A 25,740-nucleotide genomic window follows, 5' to 3' on the forward strand; every position below is an offset into this window, starting at 1 on the left:
TTAATACATCTTGGATTTTAAATCATGATACTTTTGGCAATTTAAATTATGTGATCAAAAGAGAAATTGAATGGCATTAGATAAAAATTACTGATTTAAATCCTATTCTGAATCCTATTGTTTCTGAATTTTAATAAATTTTGACATTTAATTAATTCTGGGTTGTTACGTTATATGAAAACTTTTATAATGTCAATTAAAATTAAATTATTTTGTGTGATTAGTTTCTTCACTTAAAATAGTAATGAAATTGTAATAGCTATAAAAATGATTCAAACTTTATATAATTATTTTATTTGAAAAAAAACTTGTATCACTAAGATATTTAAAATTTTGAAAGATAATGATGTAATAAAATTATTTAATTTTGATAATACTGTTCTTATTTAAAAGATTTTTTTTATGTAGGCTATGCATTCTTTGAAAGTTTTAGCAAAAGTATCTAATAAGAGTGTTACAGAAATAATGGATCCACATAAAGATGTTTTAGCAGATATGATTCCTCCTAAAAAACATCTTTTACGTCATCAGCCTGCAAATGCCCAAATTGGACTCATGGATGGAAACACTTTTTGTACCACACTTGAACCAAGACTGTTTACAATTGGTGAGTAATGAAATGTATTTCAATATATTATTGAATTTAAAGAAGAAACATACATTATAAAACAATGAATGGTAAATTTTTTGTATACACATACTAATATATGCACATTTTATGTTAAAAAAATGAAATTATTTAAAAATATCAAGACAAAAACAGCTTGGAAGAATATGAAAAGAAACCTTCCCAAACTATGTTTAAAATAATTTAGTAAATTTTTAAAATAAACTAATAGCAAAAAAATAACAACAAAGTAACCTGAATATATTTTATTTACCAAAATAAATATAAAATATTTTTATTGAAGAAAATAACAAACAAAAAATTATCATGATGATTTTTAAAATGGTTTTTTGAATATTTTCTTTATTGAAGTATTACAACAATGGGACATTGTAATTATTAATGATGTTTATGAGTTTCTCTATATTCACATAGACTTTAATCTCATCTTCAGATGACTTTTTAAAATAGTTAAAAGATTTTTAAACTTTGACTCCTTCAGTTATTAATAATTGTTATTTATTTGAGAAAAATATTTGAACTGATAAATAAATATGTTTAGATTATTTTAAGAATTAAAGTGAAAGTGTCATTTGTTTAGAGAGCTTAAAGAAATTATATATGTTAATATTTATCAAATTGAGCATAAGAAAGAATATGGAAAGATGATAAAACAGTCTGGATGATAGAAAAGTTTAAAAAATAAAATCTCACTGTTTTGAAGAAAAAATAGACATAATAGAAAATACTTACAACTTTGCTCAAGTAGCTATATAATTACAAATACTCAGATATTTTATTATAACTAACAAATACAAATTTCAATTTTAAAATGAAGTCAAAATAAAACTATTTTAAGAATATCAATTTATTTTAGAATATTTAAATAAATTTATTTTAACACTTTAAAATTCAGATGAGTCTATGGAAATTCAACAACTAATTTTAATTTATTGAGAATTAATTTTGAAATAACATAAGTGTAATATATTTTTATAATGTCTTTTAAACCATTTTTTATTAAACTATGTCAAGATTAAATATGAAACTAATAAATTTATTTCAGATTTGAACATAGTGGAACATAAAGTATTTTTTACAGAACTGATAGCACTTTGTGAAACAGAAGATAATTTATTATTGAGATTACCTTGTTATAAAGCAATTACTAATTTAGTGCCATTAAGAAAATCTGCATTAAGAGCACTTGCAGCATGTCATTATATTCCTCAGTGCAAAGATAAAATTCTTAATATTTTATATAAAGCCCTGAATACTTCAAATGTAGAATTGCAGGTAGCGAGCTTTGAATGTATGAAAAAATTTTTAGGTGGTGCCCAATTTGACATGGAAAAGGTAAGTTTTATTAAATTTTTTTATACATAAAATATAATCATTTCTTGATTTATTTTATTTCATCTCTAGATTCACAACATGATCAGAGGATTATTAGGACAGCTGGGAGATGTGAGAAATTTAAATCTTGGTATAGTTCAGCATTACAGTTATTTAACTCAGTTGTTTCCTAATATATTTAATAAAAAATTCTGTGAACATCTATTAAATCATCTGAAACACTGGTTGGAAATAATTGTTTCTCGTGGTTCTCAAAGATTGAATAGTTCTGAAATGAAGATGTGTATTTGTATTGTTAATATATTTCATCAGGTAATCAATTTTAAAATAATTTGAAATTAGAATGTTTAAATTTGTTTTGTTGATTAAATGTACTTATCTTTATAAATCAACAATGTCATCTAAACACAAATACTTTAGTGGAAAAATATCAGAGAGATTAAAGGAAGTAATGGCCTCTTTGGTATTTGCCACTAAAGTCTTTTTGTTTAGATGACATTGTTAATTTATAAATCTAAAATAAAAAAAAACAAAAATCCTCTCAAAGCATGCTGACATTTACAATGCATACTAACATAAAACATAATATCTGTTATATGGGCAAATGCACAGCTAAAATAATTCAAAGAACTATGAGATGATATCCAATAGCACAATCTATACATAGTCAGCAAAACAAATTGCAATAGAATGAGTTTAACAATGACAAAAAGTTTTTTAATTATCTCTTTGTACATGTTTTTGCTACTGTTGTTAATCTTTTCATGAATAGACAAATTTTAACTTTTTACAAATATGAAACGTAATTATAAATATTCCCTTTAAGCCCTGAAGAATAAAGGTGCTGTTAAAAATAAAACCAGGTCTCAAATAAATCACAGGAAACATGTTGAAGTACTGCATTGTATAAGGTAGGAGTTTAAAATTCTACCTGCCTGTTACCATACTGTATAGATTAGAGTGACAGGTAAGGAGTAAAGTAAAATTCTACGTCTTCAAATTGTTTAGAGTCAGACTTTCTATTCCAAAATTTATGGACATTTTCTGAGATAAAATTATAAATATTGTTGACTATTGAGTGTGGGAAAGTCACAGTTGAGTCTTAAGTTTAGATGTTATTGACAAAAAGGCAATTGGGAAAATTTGAATTTAAGGAGATTGTGAATTTGAATCAGAAGATAATAGTCATAATCTTGATTTCTACAATGACATCAAAGGAAAAATGAATGATAATGTAATAACCAAATTGGAAGACACTGAATTGGGTTAACTATGAAAACAGTAATTATTTCAAATGCTGTAGCTTTAACCCACAAATACAGTGAATAAAAGGTTTTGATATTTCAGAAAATGTACCAGTAATTAAGGTATTTCCTTCAATTTTTATCCACATATCTTCTGTTGCAAGTAATAAACTCCAGTCTCAAAAAAACTTCATGCCTTCAGATAAACTCCAATGGATACATACATTTTAAAAATGAACTTTTCTTCGGCTTAATTTATAGTATTTAACTGTAAATATGTGAAGTGCACAAATAAAAAGCTTCTGCAGTATTAAAATGAATGCATTTCTAAAAATAAGTTACTGAAAATAAAAGTGCAAAGAAAATTCAGCAACAAATTGTGTAACTTTTCTGGCAAAAAGTTAGAATTCTATGTGGAGAGATTTTATTTAAAAACTTATTATATTAGTAATTATTGTAAAATGGCAAAAAGCTTAATTTTAAAGGTAGAGATGAGTTTTTATTAAAACAATTGTAAATGCTAATGAGTTTTCTTTAAGTCTGATTCAACTCAAGATATGACACATTTTATCTCCCCATCTCCTTGACTTTTAACAACCAAAATTTAATATTTCAGAAATTTTCAACAAAACGTACAGGAGTTATTAAGCTTTAAAGTGGGTGAAAAAATTATGTGCTCCTCTACACACACACTAACATCCATACATATGTAAAAAATCCTCAAATTTTTTTTGCATTTCTTGATATTTCAAGGATCTATGAGTCCAAAAATTCAAGTGCTTCCTATGGAAACACTTGAAAGTACATTATTCTCTAAATAAAACAGTATTTTGTAAACTAAACAACATATGACAATGAAATTTGGTAGTACTGAGAAGACATATTACATGATTTTTCAGAATTGTCAAATTCAAGAAATGGCAATTACATGCAGCATAATTACAGGTAAAAAAATCTGCATATTATCATCTTATGCATATATTTGTTTTAAAAAATGTGCATTTGATCATGGGTTAAATATATGAATATAAGAATGTTATCTAAATTCTCCACAAACAACAAATTAAACCAGAATTTTTGAAAATTATGAAATTTTAATGTTCTAATAAAACAAAAAGTGCACAAAAGAGAGAGGGGGGAAACAGCTTAATAAATATTTAGAAATAAAATAAAAATGAATTTTAAAGGAATTGTGATTAGTACGTTTAATGGATCTTTTTTAATACTATTTTCATTTTGTTAAATTGTTTAGAATTATTTTCCTTTCTTTATATTTTTATATAAGCTTTTGGTTTTTCTTTTATTATTCTATAAGTTTTTGTCTATTATATTGCATATATATCTAGTTATCATTCTCTAAATTATCTTATTTGTGGATCTTGTACAAGTTATTACAACTCTATACAAAAAAATTATTTAGCTAAATTAGAAGGAAATATAAAAATGTTTATTAAGTTTTTCCAAAATAAACTGTAAAAAATAAATAGATATTCAGTTTAGTAATATCAATTCTGGCAAAAAAATAAAAAATTAATAATTATAAGCCAGTATGATGTATTAAATAAATAAAATTTTGAGAAATGAAATTAGAAAAAATATGTTATATATAAGAAATAAATATTATATAAATGAAAAGTAATGTTTTATCTGATAGTGAAACTATCAGATAAACACTAGTCAGTCCTTATAGTGCTAGATATTAATAATTTTACATGTAATATTTTTAATCTCTTAATTTTTCAACAATAAAAATGACAAATATGAATTACAAGAAGTATTGAGTGGATTGTCTACAATACTAAAATAAATTTCTGTTTTATACTTAGTTGGAAAAAATTTTTTCAACTGTTGTTAAATGTGCAGTTTTTGCATTATTAGAACTATCAGTAAAAAAAAGTAAATTAAATTGCATTATTTGATTTTATTTTGTAAACATTTTCTGCATAATATTTGTCTAGCAAAGTTGTGGTATTGGATCATCTGTTTGAGAGTGCCATCTATGGAGACAATTAGAACATTATTGATTTTCAAATTCAATCATATTCATTCCTTTTACAGCTGTAATTTTTTAATCCATGATGATGATCCAAAAGATTTGATACTACTTGGATATTAAAATAAACATTTTTAAGATCTCCAGTAAAAAAGAAAATAGTGAAGAAAAATTATAATTAATGGGGAGTCTATTTATTATGATATATAGATTAAAATATTCAGATAAAAGTAAGATATCCTTTAAATACAAAACCAAGACCATACCATTCTGCTTGGAAATGTGTAACAGATGTTTGAAAATATAAAAATTTTTTTGTACACAGGACTAATTCATAATTTTTAGTATTATCATGACTGGTCATGATATCAGTAAAAGTCATTGGCTTGTTGGAAAAAACTGCATATCACTTGGAGACAAATAGCATCAAATGCATTAAGTTATATTCTATTTAAATTTTCATTTTATATATATATGTGTGTGTGTGTGTGTGTTTGTGTGTTGTGTATATATGGTAAACTCCCAATTCTTTGTGCATGAATTTAATTTTAAAAAAATAATTATATGTGTATGTATTTTTTAATCCTTTCTAGATCACGTGATTTTCCTACCACACTTTGGTCACGTGGCGTTTCACAGACTCCATTTTTTTCCATAAAATTGTAAAATTATTGTCTTTATTTCAAAAATTATTATTACTGTACATCTTTGTTTTCTTTATTTTCTCTATTTTTAAACAGTGTAAAATATTTTTATATTTACAGAAATGCTTTATTTGCATCGAATTTAATGTAATTTGATATGAAAAATGCAAAAAATAAACATATCAAATTTCAACTTGCTGTAATTTATCTCCTGTTTCACTGATTGCCATGGGGATTGTTTGTAAATGGGGAAGAAATATGACACTTTCAAGTGAAGTCAGTAGAAATTTCGCACTACTGCGAGAAAATTTGTCAACAGACCCTGCATTACCCCCTACTGCAAAAATCAATAAATGTTAATTGTTTTATTACTCTACTTCAAATATTTCTTTCTGAGTTGTAAATCGACCAATGGGAATTCAAGTATAACGACATAATACAGTAGCCATCGGAAAAATTCAAACTGATAAAGATTCCTGCAAACAAACCAAAATCACAGATTTTCTTAATAATAATAAGCATTAAACATGTTCAAATAATTGTCTTTCTTAGAAATGTATAATACTCTAAGTTATATTTTAGAAATAAATACAGTCGACCCCCCCCCTATAAGACGGTAGATACGTTCTGTTTTTTATGAAATTGATGTTTTAGGAGACCATGCCGATCGCAACCCGACACGTGTGAAGTTTACGGACTACGGCTGTTTGAAAGGTTTTCTTCCATAAAATTAATCAATTCTAGACTAATTCGACTCAACATTTCCAAAATATGTATATTTTTTTGGGAATAATCCGTATAAACTATGCTATAAACAGAAAATTGTAGGATTACTTACCAAGTGGTCACCATTCGATGTCGCCATTGCTTAAGCTTGTTTTCGTCACGGAGCAGCGCACCAAACGGCGCATGCACGATTTCTGATAAGTTATTTTTATGCGAAAACTTCGTTGAACTTTGGAGACATCATTAATATAAATAATTTTTATGGCCGTTAAATAAGAAATGTTTTTTTCACAAGAAATGTATAAAATTAGTGCTGTATTAGACTTACGGTATCTAATTTACATACTGTACAGACGATAGTAAACTCAATTTACCTGCCTAAACTCTTCGTAGCATGGTGCTGGACAGTGGAAAGTAGTTCGGCTGCTCAATGATGTTTTACCGAATTATGGAAGTTTTTTTACCAGGTTTGTATGGATACCGTCGCAATTTTTTTGCTGTCATATAGGAATCTGAACTATAGGAACCCGTGTTACAGGGGGGTCGACTGTAATTATACCTGTAGTTCGTATTAGCCGTGTTTTTCAATTATCTGTGCCACCTCTCCCCACCATTAGCCCGGATAATCGGGAGTTTACTGTATATACATAAATACATACATACATACATACATACATACATACACAACACACACTCACTTTAATCTTTTATATTATTATATTGTAGTTAGCTCTCCAAATCAAATTTATAACTTCATTATGCAAAATTAAAGTATAAATTTGAAGTAGATAAAATTTATATAAGAATATGAATGAGGTCTAAGAATATTATTTTGCTTTTTAATAGATGCCAGTTGCCACAGAACAGTTCATTGAGCCATTAGTTACTCTTATTTTAAAAACTGAAAAAGCATTATTATTGGAAGCCAGCAGTCCTTTTCGTGAACCACTTACAAAATTTTTACAACATTATCCAAGTCATACATTAGAACTTTTACTTAATGAGACATATATTCAAGATGAGTCTGTAAGCAGATTTTTGGAGGTAAGCTTTATATATTTAAATTCAATTTTAAATTGCTGTCATTTATTTTTATATGATTTTTTCAATGTGATTTAAAAAATGATAGATAAAATTTATGAATTTCTTCTTATTTTTTATTTATTTTTACTAGTTAGCTTTATTTAGTTATTCCTTAGGAAATAAATAAATAAAGCTAAGTAGTTTTTAATTTTTAATGTAAATTATTTACATTATTTAAATTTGAAAGAAATATAAACATATTTGGTTAATCTCTACAAAATGCAAAATGTTGAAAAGTAATTAAGTAGTATTGAATAGTTTTTTTTTTTTTTGGATTTTTAGACTACTGTTTTAAAATCAAGAAATGCTTTAATATAGAAAAGACTCATTAATATAAATTTTTTTGCTTGTTATTTGATAAATATTTGAAATACAGGTTTACTATTGATTTTCTGGCACCTCTTTTAAGTGTGCAGAATCATGAGGGCACTTAAAATTTTCATACCCATCAGATTTTGTTTACTGGATGTCTGTAGATAGCATCATATGTAGAATTTATTCACTTAGATTATTTAACTGCAGTTGTAGTTCCTCCTTTCTGGGCTATTTTTAGATCATTTTAATTAAATTGAATCCTAGCTATGGCTTCTAAAAAGGATGCAGGTGTCAGTGTTATCAAATGTAAACATCACTCTGTATTTTATGTATGCATAATTTAAGTTTTTAGCTATCTTTAGTGCTTTAGACCAGGGCTTCTTAAACTTTTTTATTCACGACCCCATTTATGATTGTGATTTTTTTTGCGACCCAAAAGTATAAAATAAAGATATATACAAATTTGCAAAAATGATAATGGTGTACTAGCACTGTTCACTCTTGTGTTACAATGGAACAGAGACAATTGTCTCGCTGCACCAGAAGTGACACAAAGTGCAACTCACGAAACCTATGACGCAAAGCGTGCCATTTTTAAAATCTCGCAAATTATTTTAAATATTTTGCATTAAAATCTCATGACCCCAAGATTCCGCTAAGCGAACCCAAATGGGGTCGCGACCCATACTTGAAGAAGCCCTGCTTTAGACATTGGCACCGTTTAGTTTTCAGTATGGTTTTGCAACCATACTGAAAAACTAATATACTGGAAAACTAATGGTCAGCCTGTGTTAAATCTCAGTAATAAATTTTTTAGTAAAATTTGAAAAAATTTGTCAATTTAATCTGAAAATTAGGGTTCTTTTTATTAATTANAAGTAAAATTCTACGTCTTCAAATTGTTTAGAGTCAGACTTTCTATTCCAAAATTTATGGACATTTTCTGAGATAAAATTATAAATATTGTTGACTATTGAGTGTGGGAAAGTCACAGTTGAGTCTTAAGTTTAGATGTTATTGACAAAATATCAAAGTTATTTTTTAATTCTTAATATATTTGCAGTATCTTCTGAAAGGAGAATCAGGAAGACCATTTCGTGAAATTCTTCAGCAGAATCCTGCCCATCTCATCAATATGGCACTGGGAGTGGTCCAGTCACAAGCACAGTTATCACCTTCACCTCCTGTTCCAGGAATGGTAGGCCAGTTATCTCCCAGTCAGTCTGGAAGTACTTTATGTCAATCAGCTTCCAGAAATGAATTACAGTATCAAGCAATTAGAACTGTAAGTTTATTAGTGCAGCATGATGATCAATGGTTATCAACTCAACCGCATTTGATTGAATGTCTTAGAAAAGTATGGATATCAGATGAGTTCCAATTAAGGCACCAAAAAGCTGATTCTGTTGATTTTGTACAATGGAAAGAACCAAAATTGTTAGCTAAATGTCTTCTGAATTATGTGAAACATCATCCAAATGAAATTGAGTTGCTTTTTCAGCTTTTAAGGGCTTTCACTGGTAGATTTATACCAGATTTTGAGTTTTTGAGAGACTTTTTAGAGAATACAGTTGCAAATAATTACACTGTTGAATGGAAGAGAATGGCATTTTTTAAATTTGTTGAATTATTTCATGATAATTCTTTCCCTCAAGAACTAAAAGCAAAAATTTTACAGTACATTATTATACCATCTTTTGCTGTTGCTTTTGAACGTGGTGAAGGTGAGAGACTGATTGGTGGGCCACCAACTCCTGATCAGGATCTTCCAGATAATGTTATTAGTATGTTTATTAACAAAGTAATTGATCCAGAAAAACCATTTGGAACATCAGATGCAGTCAGGATTCTATTACTTCAGTTTTCCTGCTTGCTAGTAGAACAGGCATCACCACACATTCATGATGCAGCAAACAAGTATGTATATGCACAACATTATATAAAAATATTTTTATATATGAAAATTTTAAATATTTAGTTATGGGGGAAGTTTATATATTCTTATTAAATAATAAAATAAATGATGATAATTAAATTATTTATAGAATGGGCTATATAAAGTTTGAATTAAAAATAATAATAAATATTATTGCAGCTCAACCCATTATAATGCAGTTTGTTACAAAGTGAATCTGCTTATAATGGGATGCAAGCATGACTCCCAATTTTTGTTAGCTGAAATGCATTTTTAGTAACTAAAATGCATTTTTAGTAACTAAAAATACATTTTAGTTACTAAATTTTAAAAAATGGTTGTTTTGAATGTGTGTTGATATTTTCATCTTATTATGAATACAGAATACCCATTCTCATTTTATTTCCATAAAAAAACAAAACACTCATTAAAATGCATGTGCTTTTATTTGAAATTATTTTGTTATTGAATATATACTATGTATTCTATGGTATGTGAGAGTGTAGTGATATGTCAGATTCATATAAATGTGCATTATCTTTTATTGTACAAAATGTATTAATAAAAGATTGAAACATGATTTATATATTGTATTTCTATAGTATTGTAATTACTTCATGCAAAAACAAAAGGCATTCAAAATGAATAACAGTTATACAAGTTGAATGTAGAAAATGGCTAGAATTTTCTAACATCCATTTATATCACATTGTGATTTTTTGTACTCCTAATACTGTGTTATGATGGGGTTGAGCTGTATTATCACATTGACAAATTCCATTATGCTTTTTTGAAAGCAAGCAGTTTATTTTATTTATGTATTAATAATTTACTTTTAAGTTATAAATTTTAGTATATCATATATGCATATATGAGTGTGGGAAAGTCACAGTTGAGTCTTAAGTTTAGATGTTATTGACAAAAAGGCAATTGGGAAAATTTGAATTTAAGGAGATTGTGAATTTGAATCAGAAGATAATAGTCATAATCTTGATTTCTACAATGACATCAAAGGAAAAATGAATGATAATGTAATAACCAAATTGGAAGACACTGAATTGGGTTAACTATGAAAACAGTAATTATTTCAAATGCTGTAGCTTTAACCCACAAATACAGTGAATAAAAGGTTTTGATATTTCAGAAAATGTACCAGTAATTAAGGTATTTCCTTCAATTTTTATCCACATATCTTCTGTTGCAAGTAATAAACTCCAGTCTCAAAAAAACTTCATGCCTTCAGATAAACTCCAANGATAATTTATATAAAAGAATTGGTACTTAAGTTAATATAAATAAAAGAAATTTCTGAAGCAACCATTAAAATGTTACTAATACATAAATATATGAATGAGTAAATTAACAATGATGATTATATAAAATGTATAATGTACATAACAAAAATTTCAACTTTTTAAGGTAATTTAAATCAATAAGAAAATGTATTTTTTAAAATAATTCTCTTGTAATGAAAAGCTATTTTAGAAAATTATTATACTTTAGGAGACAGGGTATGAAACTTCGCAGACTAATGACATTTGCTTGGCCTTGTTTATTGGCTAAAAACTGTGTTGATCCTGCAACTAAATATCATGGCCATCTTCTCTTAGCTCATATCATTGCCAAATTTGCTATTCATAAGAGAATCGTACTACAGGTTAGTTATATTTTTCATTCATTTTTGATATTTTAATCAATAATTTATTTTTAATTTGATGAAATTTTTTAGGTTTTTCATAGTCTTTTGAAAGCTCATGCTGTAGAAGCAAGAACAGTTGTAAAACAAGCTTTGGAAATTCTTACTCCTGCAATGCCAGCACGGATGGAAGATGGTAACACAATGCTCACTCACTGGACTAAAAAAATAATTGTTGAAGAAGGCCATACCCTCGCACAATTAGTACACATGCTTCAATTATTAGTACGCCATTACAAGGTATTACTGTTTATAATTCTAATTTTAAAATTATATAAAACAAAATTGTCTAAAATATATTTATATATAAAATTTATTTAAATCTGTTATTAGAACAGTGATGCTGGTCACTATAGATTTTCCATAGTTTCTACAGAAATCATGTGTAAATTATGAACTTATGAATAATCCTCTAAAAACTACAGAATGATTTTTATACTCTCAAATAAGTATGTTAGTGCAACAACATACATAGGTGTAAGTTAGCACTTTATCTACATAGAATTGCCAGTATGCAAAATTTGAAATCAATCAATGTATTCATACCAATAATGTTGAATGTACACACAGTAAGTTCTTCACCAGTTTGCAACTGGCTGACTTGGCTTGTCTAAAATTTTCTTCTGTGAACAACAGAGTTGTATGGTTTTGTTGAAGCCTGTCAACAAATGACTTACATTTGCATCTAAAAATGATGCTTGCTCTTCTGAGATCATGATCAGGTGTGTTGGAAAAGCTTAAGCAAAAAGACTGTAGAATATATACAGTACATGACATAGACAAAATAAAGGAATCTATCAATCATATAAATTTTATTCTATTGAATGAGAAATATAAATTTTAATTTATTTAAAAAAATTTATTATAAAATAATTNCCAAATTGTGAGATTAAAAATAAATTTAATAAGAGATGGTGGATAATGCCTACCTCTAGGACAAATTATGTAGTATAATTAAATACTACATAATTTGTATTAATAATAGCTATATATAATCCAGTAATTGTTTGGCTTATTCATTATCTTTATTATAATCATGTTTAAATTGAATATAATTTTTATATGAATCTTTTAAATTAAATAGAATTTAATGATAATTTTATTGTAAATTCTGTATACTTGTAGATCAAAAGATCTAAATAAGTTAAAAAAAAGTAGATTCATAATGGAAGACAAAAATTGGTCTTCTTAACTAATATATTTCAAAATTTATCAGATTTTTGTGCTATAGAATTTTGCTTTGTTTCATTTTTTTATAATATTAATATTTTATAATAAATTTACATAAAATTGATTCTTTGTTTTTTTTTTATTCATATTATTTTATTTAAGTAAAAATTAGTTGATTTTTTTATTCAGTTTTATAAATTTTTTTACTTATGTAATCTAAATTTTTTAAAATTGCAAATTATTTATTTATTTATTTGATTTAATATTATCAATTACACTTTAATTGATATTATTAATCTTCAAGAGTTTTTTTTATTCTGATTGCTTTTTGTTTTACTGTCTTATTTTGTATGTTTTGTTTTAGTGCACTTTTCCCAATGCTGGACTTATCACACAGAACAGTTCCGTGTCATTCTGTGTTTATTCTAGTTTATTAAGTCTGTCTTTGGAAAAAGTGTGCTAGTACAGAAAAAATATACAAAAAAGTATTTGTTTTCCTCACACAAGGTACTAAAACAATTTAATTTATTTGTTCTCAAGATACATCAAATGTTTAAGTGTACCCTTTTATTTTTACAATTTTGACATCTTGTATGAATAACTTTTTATACTCTATTTTTTCTTGTTTGTTATTAGCTAATTATATTTATTATTAATAGTATTGATTTGCTTGTTTTTTGAATAAATCATGTTTGTCTTCAAAAATAAGCATAATCTACACACTTTTGCTAATGTTTATCTCTCTTAATAAAATAGTCATACAGCCCATTTTTTTTTACTTAAATAACAATAATATGTCTTAGAAAACACGTTTTTTAAAATTTGTTTATTGAAAACATTTTAAAAGAGCAAAAGCTTAAAACAAATTTTTTAGAAGGAAGAGATTTATATTTTATCTATTGGGTAAAATGAGTTCCTTTTTAATTGGATTGTAATTTTAATATTATTATATGAGATTTCCAAAAAATAATATAAATTCTTATAAATTAACCAAAGAAAGTTTATGGTTTTATGCTTATTAATGTATTATTTCTAAATTTAGATTTTTCATTTTTTGGGCTATTCTGCTTTTGTACGAAAACTGTTTAATTTTAAGTTTTATAGAATTACTTAATTTAAAATATTTTGATAATGTTTTTATAAAGAATTTATACATAATCAATCCTTTTAAATAAATTTAAAAATTTTATAAATATTAAGTTAATTTTACTTTTTTCCTTAAATCTTTTGAAATGAAACATAGTAGAGTCAAAAATAAACTTTTAATGTAATTTTCATTATGTTAATAGTATAAGTATCTACAGAAGACCTTCTTCAAAGTAAGCATCATCTACACACTTTTGCTAATATTTATCTCTCTCAATAAAATAGTCATACAGCCCATTCTTTTTTACTTCCAAGACTGCAATTATTACGGCACTTTTTTACCTCTTCTAATAATTTGAATTAATGATTCTTCAGTAAAGCTTTCATTTTGGTGAAACTACAAATGTCTTCAGAAGCAGATTTTTCATGTTTTTACCAAAATGAAAGCTTGTTACTTAATTGGATATCCATTTTTTCTGTCAGTGTACAAAAATTTGTTTAACATTAAACTAAATATAATGATAAAGTAATACACTATGTTTAAAAAAATAATGCTTTAATATGCAATTTTTTTTCATATTCTTGTATTAATTTTTAACAATATGTTACAATATATAAAACATTTTAAACATCCAAACTACAAATTAAATAAAACGCAAATAATCTTTCACAAATGATTTTGCTGTTACTGAAACCAAAACTGGCAGAAAGCAGAACAGATAGTTAAAAATTTTTGTCGACTAAAAAGCTACAAAAGTTCAAATTTGATGAAAGAAATTTTATAAAAATTCTTAAGCAATGACACTCTACCTCACTAATTAACTAATTAAAATACATTATACATAATTGCAGGAAAGTTTTAAATTTCTTGGTAATAANTGAAGTATAATTTTTTATTGTTTTTATATTTTTCAATATATTTATTTTGTTCGTACAAAATAAAAAAATAATTTTTAACGATACAATAGTCTCTGTTAGGCTTAACATCTATGAAAATTCAACGCGAAGCGACACGCAACGGAGAGAAAAATGTCAAGATGGGATAAATTAATATATTTTTTAGTACATAATCGATTATCCAAAACATCGATCTTCCAAACAACCCCAGTCCCCACTTGATTCGGATAATTGATGCTCTACTGTAATATGTTTTAAAATTTTATATATTTTATTAACCTGTTGTCTAGAATAACACATACCACATTGTATTAAAATTATGTTTGAGATCTGTTAGTAATACATTATGTTTATCATCATTATCCTTATCATATTTTCAATGAAAATTTATCTTTTTCAAAATTATAAAAAATTATACTTTGTTAGCATTACAGAACATTGTATCAACTCATATGAGTGAATGAACTTTTCTTCAGAAGTTCAAAGAAAAGGATTAAGCACAAACTTAATTTTCCTAAAAACATAAAGATCATAATTTTTATGTATTTAGAAAATTTAAGTTTCATTTTTAGAAGCTATAAATGACTAAAGAGAAGTTTTTATGCTTAGTCATGTATAACTTCTGAAAACAAAATTTAAATTTTCTACATTTTTAGCTTTGTATTAAAGCTGAAATGCAATCTTTTCAAGTGTATTGATAATACAAAATTTCCTCCAATCCTTTATTTAAAAAATATAAAATATTTGAACAATAATTTGGATTAATTGTAAATGATAAAGATAATTATATCTTGAATAGATTTTGATATTTTTAATGTTTTATCTGTAACTTTCAGATTTTTATTTTAATTCATTTGCATGTTTTTGAAATTCTTAAGTTTTTCTAAAGATGTCTAAAAATGGATATTTTTCATCCAAATTTCTGATGAAAAGATCAGTTTTGATTATAATTTATTTATAATGCTTTTCCATTTTGTCTCTCATTTCCATTTGAATATGCAATTAAATCTTTTAATAATAATTTTTGATTTAAGAATGATAATCTGATTACTATTTTCAATCATATTTATAATTTGGTTATTGAATGGAAGGCAATCAAACTTAATTTCTACTTACATTTAAAGTATACATGATATGGCACGGACTTTAGTCTTTGATTAAATCAGCTTGAAGTCTTTTATATTTCCTTAACTAATTTAAAGAAAATTTAAGTAGTGATAAGTAAATTTAAACTTCTTTAAATTAATTTTTTTGTTGTGTATACCGGTACATTTTAAATAATTCATTCTATGTTTTAAAGATATTAATGAATTAGACAGTATTAATAAATAAATCATGTTATAATGAGAAGACAAAAATTTTTTAAATGGATTTACAAGAAATTTTACAAAAGATTAAATTTGTAAATATAAAAAATAAATTTTCAGTTTTTTCTTTTTTAAAAAAATGTTTGGTAATAAGAAGAAACTAAAACTTTATGTTTTATAAACACGCCTTAATACTGAGAAAGCTCATTTATTTTGCTAAACAAACATTTTGAACCCATGGAATGGGTTGAAAATGTTTGTTTAGCATGGAATGGGTTTGTTTGGGTTGAAAACGTTTGTTTACCATGGAATGGGTTGAAAACTTTTTAAAGTTAAAGAATCTGAGTGTGAATAGGAGAGTAAAACTTTATGTACTATAAAAATTAGTTTGAACAGAATAAATTATGTATTTCTGCAGAGTTCTTGAAATATTTTATAATGAAAATACAAAAAATTTTTTTTTTAATTCATTCATTCTTTATCTCCAAATATGTTGTTTTTATGTAAGTTTTTCTCTTGGTTTTTGGATATAAACAAATGATGTGTCTTTAATATTTATACATATATACTATGTGTTCTTTTATTTAAATGAATATACATAATTTAGGTTTATGTTGAAGCTGGTCCTTCAACTTCATCTATTATGAATGTAAGAAGAACAATACCGACAAATGATCCGCAAGAATTAAAGAGAGTACGAAATCCTTCAGGCACCAATGTAAAACCAGTTCCAGACAGTAATCGACCAGTGGATAAAGCTCATGCTGATGCAGTTGTTAATTTTCTATTACGTATGGCATGTCAAGTGAATGATACAGCAACTGCAGCTGGATCCTCAGGTGAACTTCTGTCTAGAAAATGTGTTGGTCTTTTGAAGACAGCATTGAAACCTGATGTTTGGCCTAATGCAGAATTAAAATTAGCATGGTTTGATAAACTCTTAAGTACTGTGGTAAGTGCAATATAAAGTACTATGATAAGTATTTAAACATAATTCATGATACTTTGTCATCAGCAACACATTAGATACATCATTGAATTGAACTGATGATGCTAATATAAATAATAGAACCTCGATTATCCGGACTAATTGGGGATGAAGGTAGTCCGGATAAGGAAAAATCTGGATAATCGATTTAATTTGTCTTTTAATGATAATACAACATGTTTTCTTTTCGATGACATATCAGTAATATTAAAAGTAAATACTGTATTTAAACTGTAATCAAATTTTCAAGAAACAAACGTTCGTATTGAATTTGGACTACTACTGACCAACGCTAACAGACTACCTATTGTTTAAAAGGCCCTCTGGTGGCACAAGAAAATGGATTTTATAAAATAAAAAGCAGTTGAAACTGCATTTTTATGAATAAAAATTTGACAAACTATTTATCGTTTTATGACGAGTAAAATTTTTTCGTCGCGTTCGCGGCTTTTAAGTAATGCATAAACCTTCGAGGCGCGAGGCCCTTCGGACCGCGAGGCATAGGCGGTGGCCCACGTCGTCCATGCCTTACGCCGCCCTTGGTCATAGAAATGATGTAATTTGAATATAAATTATTTATAAATACGTATGTCAAGTTATATTTTTATTACTACGTAAAATATATTTAAGAGTTTACGACCACTGTGCTGGGTGAGACGTTGTTGAAACAAAAAAAGTTATGCATTCCATCACGTACATAAACAGTGTCGTAATTCGCCAAGTGCAAATCAGCAAATTTGTAAAATTTTTGTTTATTTTGAACAATCCGGATAATGGAGGTTCTACTGTAATAGTTTCACTGAGTAATTTAGCATTTATCCTGTTAAGACCATATTAGTTTGTTATCAGACTTTTAATCCTTTTTGAATTATTTTTGAGAATAATCTCTCTCTTTCTCCAAACAAAGATTTCTCTAAATAATTGGCAAGTGCATTTAAGAAAACCAATGGCTGCAAGTTATTTATCTTTTCAGATTTTAACCTATGGTTGAAAATTATAAATATTGATAAATTTTCATAAAATATGCAATTATATTAATTAAATTAAATGTGTTAATACTACATAGTTTATATAGTATTAATGTAGAAATGCTTATGATCAAAATAAAAATGTACATAATATCTTGCTGCATGATTTTGTTTAACACTTTTGGGGCTGACTTTTCTTTGCACTATGAATCTATGGACTGACCTTTTTTAAAATTGTGCACATTTGAAAACAAATAACTTTTTGGTTTTTATTATTAGTTTGTGTTAAGGATTATTTTTTGAGCTGCAATTTACAAATTGCAGACCTATAAAGCCAGATGCACACATGCGGTGCATCAAGGAAAAGCGGCAGAATGACATCACTTTTTCTCGCTGCAGAAGTCGATTTTGTGCCGCTTTTCTCATGCTGCAAAAGTTGGTTGAATTTTATCTTTTGCAGCAACTGCCGCCAAGACACGTTTCTATCAGCCAATAACAGTTCGTCTGGTAGTCACGTGAGAAAATACAATCACATAGTATTTTAATGGTGGAAAGTTTGACGTGGTTAACCGAGATAACTAACATCAGAATAAAGAGGAAAGGATAATAAATTTAACACAAATTCTACACAAATAATATATAATTTAATTCAAACAACAGAACAACTGAATCTTACTCGAAATAGTATTCTTTATCGAGGAATAAGCGTATTTTGTACACCACTTCTTTATCAATCCAAGAAAATATCTCTAATCCAAAATCTTTGTTCGAATCTTCGACAAAATCTTCTAAATAAAGCGAGCCGTACAAAACAAAATTTGTAAACACGTGGATAGCGACAATATCGGTATAGTTCACCATCTTGAGTACTGAACGCATGCGCTGAAATGTAAATGGATTGCCGCTTGTGTGGCTGTGCTGCTGCGTGGCGAAGATGAGTTTGCAACACCGCTTTTCCTTGCCTCGCTGTATGTGTGCATCCAGCTTAAATTTTCACTGGTGTTCATTTGTTCGTCTGTCCTTCCTTAATCTCGAGAATGGAGATAGGTAGATGAAAGTCAAGACCAGATATGGAAAGCTTAGAGACAGGGAATCCCTGATTAACTATGTGCACACTTCTGGTGTGAACCAGAAGTCATGTTATTTCAATTTAAATATTTTCTTCAGAACGAAGTTAGCTAGATGACCGGCATGACTCTACTGTTATCAGGAAAAGTGTGAAAGTGTGATATACAGGGAAAAGTACTGCTAAAATTGAGAGCATATATTAAATAAATATGATAAATTAAATTAAATAAATTAAAAGTATGATAAAAAATTGCAGCCCAGAATTGTGACAATAATTGCTCATTTCAGTTTAATTTGATATATAATAAGTAAGGATTTATTGATAATAGATTTGATTATAGATAATTTGAATTTAATATAAAAAAATGGAGAAAACAATTTGATTTAGTCTTTTTTTTATAATTGTACTATTTGAAAAATCTGCACTCAATTCTTATTTGGTATGGTTTATTTTCATTCTATAGATTGTTTTTTATAATCTGACAAAAATTTATGACAGTGTATGCAACAGAAATTTAGTTTTTGATTTTGTTTATATACCTTCCCAGTAAATATGCAAATTAGCACTCCATAAAAAATGCATTAAACCACAATAATTGTGATTCTTTTGTTTATTTGCTTATTTGTATTTTTGTTTTAAAAGAACTAAACATTAAATTATTTAATAATAATAGTTATAACTGTGATGAAAAAAATAGCAGAGTTTTATAAACACGCCTTAATACTGAGAAAGCTCATTTATTTTGCTAAACAAACATTTTGAACCCATGGAATGGGTTGAAAATGTTTGTTTAGCATGGAATGGGTTTGTTTGGGTTGAAAACGTTTGTTTACCATGGAATGGGTTGAAAACTTTTTAAAGTTAAAGAATCTGAGTGTGAATAGGAGAGTAAAACTTTATGTACTATAAAAATTAGTTTGAACAGAATAAATTATGTATTTCTGCAGAGTTCTTGAAATATTTTATAATGAAAATACAAAAAATTTTTTTTTTAATTCATTCATTCTTTATCTCCAAATATGTTGTTTTTATGTAAGTTTTTCTCTTGGTTTTTGGATATAAACAAATGATGTGTCTTTAATATTTATACATATATACTATGTGTTCTTTTATTTAAATGAATATACATAATTTAGGTTTATGTTGAAGCTGGTCCTTCAACTTCATCTATTATGAATGTAAGAAGAACAATACCGACAAATGATCCGCAAGAATTAAAGAGAGTACGAAATCCTTCAGGCACCAATGTAAAACCAGTTCCAGACAGTAATCGACCAGTGGATAAAGCTCATGCTGATGCAGTTGTTAATTTTCTATTACGTATGGCATGTCAAGTGAATGATACAGCAACTGCAGCTGGATCCTCAGGTGAACTTCTGTCTAGAAAATGTGTTGGTCTTTTGAAGACAGCATTGAAACCTGATGTTTGGCCTAATGCAGAATTAAAATTAGCATGGTTTGATAAACTCTTAAGTACTGTGGTAAGTGCAATATAAAGTACTATGATAAGTATTTAAACATAATTCATGATACTTTGTCATCAGCAACACATTAGATACATCATTGAATTGAACTGATGATGCTAATATAAATAATAGAACCTCGATTATCCGGACTAATTGGGGATGAAGGTAGTCCGGATAAGGAAAAATCTGGATAATCGATTTAATTTGTCTTTTAATGATAATACAACATGTTTTCTTTTCGATGACATATCAGTAATATTAAAAGTAAATACTGTATTTAAACTGTAATCAAATTTTCAAGAAACAAACGTTCGTATTGAATTTGGACTACTACTGACCAACGCTAACAGACTACCTATTGTTTAAAAGGCCCTCTGGTGGCACAAGAAAATGGATTTTATAAAATAAAAAGCAGTTGAAACTGCATTTTTATAAATAAAAATTTGACAAACTATTTATCGTTTTATGANTTATTTGTATTTATATTTTAAAAGAACTAAACATTAAATTATTTAATAATTTGTATTTTTTTAAATGTAAATTTAAAAATTTGGATGTCATACCTTTAATTTCAATAATTTGTCAATACATTATTAATATCTATTAGTTATTTAAATATAAGGTGCTTCATAATACAACAAACAGTTTTGACACTTTATTGGGATTACACTATCAATGATATAGATTTGAGATTTGTCTTGAAGTATGTAGTAACATTTCAAATTTTATCAATAAAAGTTTTCATTGTGGTCTCCAATAGTTTAACACACATTCCAATGAAATCTGACTTCCTGTCATACTTTTGTTCAAGCTGTCTCCTCATCACCTAATTCCCAATAACTCTCTGATCATTTCCTAATTCTATATTTACTAGTCTGATTCTTTTTGGACTATGCACAAACTGTGGATGAACTGTTCCATGGTTTCACCACTGGTATTTCTTTCAGTGCTTTTCTTTACACATGGAAAATGATTTAAGCCGGATGCACACATGCGGCGCGGCAAGGAAAAGCGGCAGACTGACGTCACTTTTTCTCGCCGCAGAAGTCGATTTTGTGCCGCTTTTCTCGTGCCGCAAAAGTTGGTTGAATTCTATCTTTTGCGGCAACGCCGCCAAGACGCGTTTCTATCAGCCAATAACAGTTTGTCTCGTAGTCACGTGAGAAAATACAATCACGTGGTGTTTTAATGGCGGAAAGTTCGAGGCGGTTAACCGAGATAATTAAAATCAGAATAAAGAGGAAAGGATAACAAATTTAAAACAAATTCTACACAAATAATCATATATAATTTAATTCAAAGAACAAAACAACCGAATCTTACTCGAAATAGTATTCTTTATCGAGAGATCTTGATCCACGAATAAGTCTATTTTGTACACCAGTTCTTTCTCGATGCAAAAAAGTATCTCTAATTCAAATCTTCGACAAAATCTTTTAGCTAAATAAAGCGAGTCATACAAAACAAAATTTGTAAACACGTGGATAGGGACAGTGTGTAAACACGTGGATATCGTTCGCCATCTTGAATACTGAACGCATGCGCCGAAATGTAAGCGGATTGCCGCTTGTGTGGTTGTGCTGCCGTGCGGCGAAGATGCGTTTGTGTCACCGCTTTTCCTTGCTGCGCCGCATGTGTGCATCCGGCTTTATACATGATAGAAAATAGATTTCACTGAATGATTTATGTCATTTTTCTGGTTAGGGCAGGAATACCATATGTATAACCCATATACCAATTATATAAAAATATCACTGCACTTGAGTGCCTGACTTATTTGTCTCATAAAATTTTGACATACACGCTGCCTTTTCTGTACTGACAAAACTTGACATTTTTTCACACTTGTTGCCAGTACTACCTCTGCTAGAAAAATGTGAGCAACTGCTACTGCTTGAAAGAATCTTGGAGTATAAAATGTTCTTTTACAATAAACATTATTACTATCCATCCTTTACTATTTTCATTACAGTAATTTCCCAGACTTGCATTATGAAATAACTAGCACATGGTATTTTTGTAAATTATTTATTTATTGGTAAAACTATAATTGAATAGATTAGATGTTTAGTATTTATACATACGTATTAAAAATATATTATGTTAAAGAATAAGAATATGAATATTTTATGATTTTATTTATACTAGAATTGGTACCGTTATAAATCTACTGTTATCTACATCTACTTATATCTGCTATTGTCTGATACAGATTTATATTTGCTTTTGCTTTAAATATTTTTGATTTTTCTTTTTATAGGTAATCAAATCTGTACACAGTCTTCTATCAAGACTAATGAGTATTTTTCCTACTGAACCAACAACTTCCAATGTAGCTTCAAAATATGAAGAATTAGAATGTTTGTATGCTTCTGTAAGTAAAGTTGTATATGAAGGGCTCAGCAATTATGAAAGGTAAGAATTTATTGTTAAAATTTTTGTTTGTATTTATTTGATTTTTAAGTTGTAATCTTTCAGCAGAGGAGCAACTACTTCTAGTCTATTTGGCACATTAATGATTTTGAAGGCAGCTTGTATTAATAACCCATGTTACATAGATCGATTGATTACATCCTTTATGAAAGTTCTGCAAAAGATGACTAGAGAACATCTAAATCCTTCTCCTCCTGAAACGAGTCCAAGTTAGTAACAATAAATTTTAAACTTTCTTTTGATTAAGTATATATATATTTAATCAAAAAATAGAAAATAGTACACTTAAATAACTTAGAGTTGCATGTTATAAATGGATTTTCGTTTCCAGAAAGTTAAAAAATATTATAAAATTTTTTTTTATAGTTACTATGTTATATTACGTAATGTGTTTTTTAAAACATTAAAATCTTATATTAAACAGAAAACAGATAATAAAAATTAATTTACACAAATGATTTTGCTGTTACTGAAACAAAAACTGACAGAAAGAACCACTGTATGATATTTAGGAATTTTAATTTGTTAGTTGAAAATATATGAAAACTGCAAATTTAGTGTACAAAAAGCACTTTAATGGTATCAAAGAGTTATCCTCATTTAGACTCTCGTAGAGTTGAGTACTGCGTATATTTAATTTGAGAAAAGAAAAATTCATAATGTATATGGATTAATAAAACAGTTAATAAAACATATACAGTATTTAATTTTACAGAATCTACATTTTCTACCTGTTATTTAATTCTGTTTAATAGAATCCTTTTGACAATAAAATAATTTTAATTACTGTGATTTCTATATAAAGATGCTTTTTTGTAATAACTGAAGGTAGAGTAAAAATTGGGTGAGATAATCAACACACATTTGTAAAGAGAAATTTTAGAATCAGTATTATCATATTTATGTAAGAAAATAATGATGTTTTCTCCTGTTAAAAAAGTCATTGTTCTTTAAATTTCAGCTTGTTGAAATTTTAAGTGAGCTAAATTATACATGATGGGTGCCAAAAGTTTCCAATCTAACTTTGTTTTAGATGTTATAGGTATAAAACAATGATGTCATTTTTCAATATAGCCTCCTTGCAGTTCAACACACTTATTACATCTTGGAATTAGCATTGAAAACACCCTTGAAAAACTAGTTTGCAGTGTTGTCTGCAAAATGCTCTTGAACTGTTTCAACAGCCTTGGCAATGGCAGCCGTGTGCACTGGCACATTATCCTGCAAGAGATGAACATGACACAAATTAATGAACAAGTCTAACTGAAATGAATGTTTCCAAGCAACTTATGCAAATAGGTGAGAAAAACTGTTTTATTACTCCACATACAGATGCTGGTCTGTGATATTATTATTTTATTCCTATCTTGTTTAAAATATAGTTAGGCTGGAAACTTTTGGATTCCATCATGTATAATTTAGCTCACTTAAAATAACCTTGTATATAAATTTTTCTGCAAAATTAAACAAGGTGTTTTAAATTAATTTTTGATAAATTCCTATAAATAATTATAAATTAGATTATAAAAAATGGTAGATAAAATAAGAAGAAAAGGAAAGGATTTTAGGAAATTAAGAAACCATGAAATTTTATTCTATATTTTTGATACCATTCAAATATCATTCAAAAACTATCATCAAAACTGTCAATCATCTTCGTATCTTATCTTAATAGTTCAAATGCTAATAGAATGTCATGTTATAATTCTCCCTTAACTCTACATGTTAACTAACTGGATAAATTGTGCATAAAACACCAATCACTAAAGAAACCAGTACATTTAGCCAGCACAAAATGATACAAAATGTTGTTTTGAAAAATTGCTCTTTTACAGTTGAAAAAGTAGACGATTCCAATATAATTCTTGTAATTTCATTACATTTAGATAAAATGTGACAAATGTACAGATATTTAGCCTAAAAAGAAAGCATTATTTTTGTGTGTGAAATTTTCCTTTTATATATATATGATAAATTATAATTACTTATTTTAATATTAATAGAAAGGAATATTTTAAAATAAATTTGATAAATGGACAGAGTTACCTTATTTGAAATGTAAAAATTTTAATCATTCCAAATAAATATAGATAAGAGTGTAGATTGATTAAAATCTACTTTTGTCATCTAGATATTATTCAGCATTTTTTGTAATAATTTAATCTTTGAAAATAAAAATGTGTAGTAATCCTGTTCCTTTTTAACTGAAGTAATATTTTAACTAGTATTAAATAAATAATAATTATAAAATTTATTATTAATTCATTCATCTTTTTGCTTTTCAGTGGGTACAGATTTACTTATTCTTAGTCTTGATCTTGTGAAAAATCGTGTTGGAGTTATGGGACAAGAAATGAGAAAAGCATTTATTGGAACAATTTTGGTTGGTCTAATTGAAAAATCACCAGATGTCAAAGTATTGAAAGCAATAACTAAAATGGTAGAAGATTGGGTTAAAAGCAAAAGCCCAATAGCAGTTAATCAATCTCCAACACTGAGAGAAAAATCAATCTTATTAGTGAAAATGATGCAATTTATTGAAAAACGCTTTCCTGATGATTTGGAGCTTAATGCACAATTTTTAGAATTAGTTAATTATGTATATAGGTAAGTTTCAAATTAATTTCATTAAAATATATATTTAATTTTACAGAATCTACATGGAAAGATGTTTTGATTATAAGAAATTTTCAAGATATTCTAATACAAATTCATGTAATCTTTTTAGTTTTATAAATTATTGCATGAATTTACAACAGTATCAACATATTTTTATT

General features: G+C 27.1%; 2 protein-coding genes across 2 annotated transcripts in view; both read left to right on the forward strand.

The window, feature by feature from the left end:
• The window catches only part of LOC111631936 (transformation/transcription domain-associated protein-like), a 169,908-nt gene that overhangs the window by 78,079 nt on the left and 66,089 nt on the right, over positions 1–25,740 (forward strand). The window contains exons 29-40 of the mRNA XM_023376276.1: positions 409–607; positions 1,674–1,963; positions 2,033–2,275; positions 7,417–7,614; positions 9,032–9,885; positions 11,387–11,540; positions 11,613–11,852; positions 16,647–16,991; positions 20,201–20,545; positions 22,791–22,945; positions 23,009–23,172; positions 25,249–25,570. Of these exons, the coding sequence (XP_023232044.1) occupies positions 409–607; positions 1,674–1,963; positions 2,033–2,275; positions 7,417–7,614; positions 9,032–9,885; positions 11,387–11,540; positions 11,613–11,852; positions 16,647–16,991; positions 20,201–20,545; positions 22,791–22,945; positions 23,009–23,172; positions 25,249–25,570 (3,509 nt within the window). The remainder of the gene's footprint in view (positions 1–408; positions 608–1,673; positions 1,964–2,032; positions 2,276–7,416; positions 7,615–9,031; positions 9,886–11,386; positions 11,541–11,612; positions 11,853–16,646; positions 16,992–20,200; positions 20,546–22,790; positions 22,946–23,008; positions 23,173–25,248; positions 25,571–25,740) is intronic.
• Positions 16,244–17,151, forward strand: LOC111631938 (transformation/transcription domain-associated protein-like). The gene has a single exon (XM_023376278.1). The coding sequence runs from the start codon at positions 16,683–16,685 to the stop codon at positions 17,004–17,006; it is 324 nt and encodes a 107-aa protein (XP_023232046.1). The 5' UTR covers positions 16,244–16,682; the 3' UTR covers positions 17,007–17,151.

Source organism: Centruroides sculpturatus, unplaced genomic scaffold (assembly GCF_000671375.1).
Source record: "Centruroides sculpturatus isolate CEXI.00-Female unplaced genomic scaffold, Cexi_2.0 scaffold666, whole genome shotgun sequence".
Lineage (NCBI taxonomy): Eukaryota > Metazoa > Arthropoda > Arachnida > Scorpiones > Buthidae > Centruroides > Centruroides sculpturatus.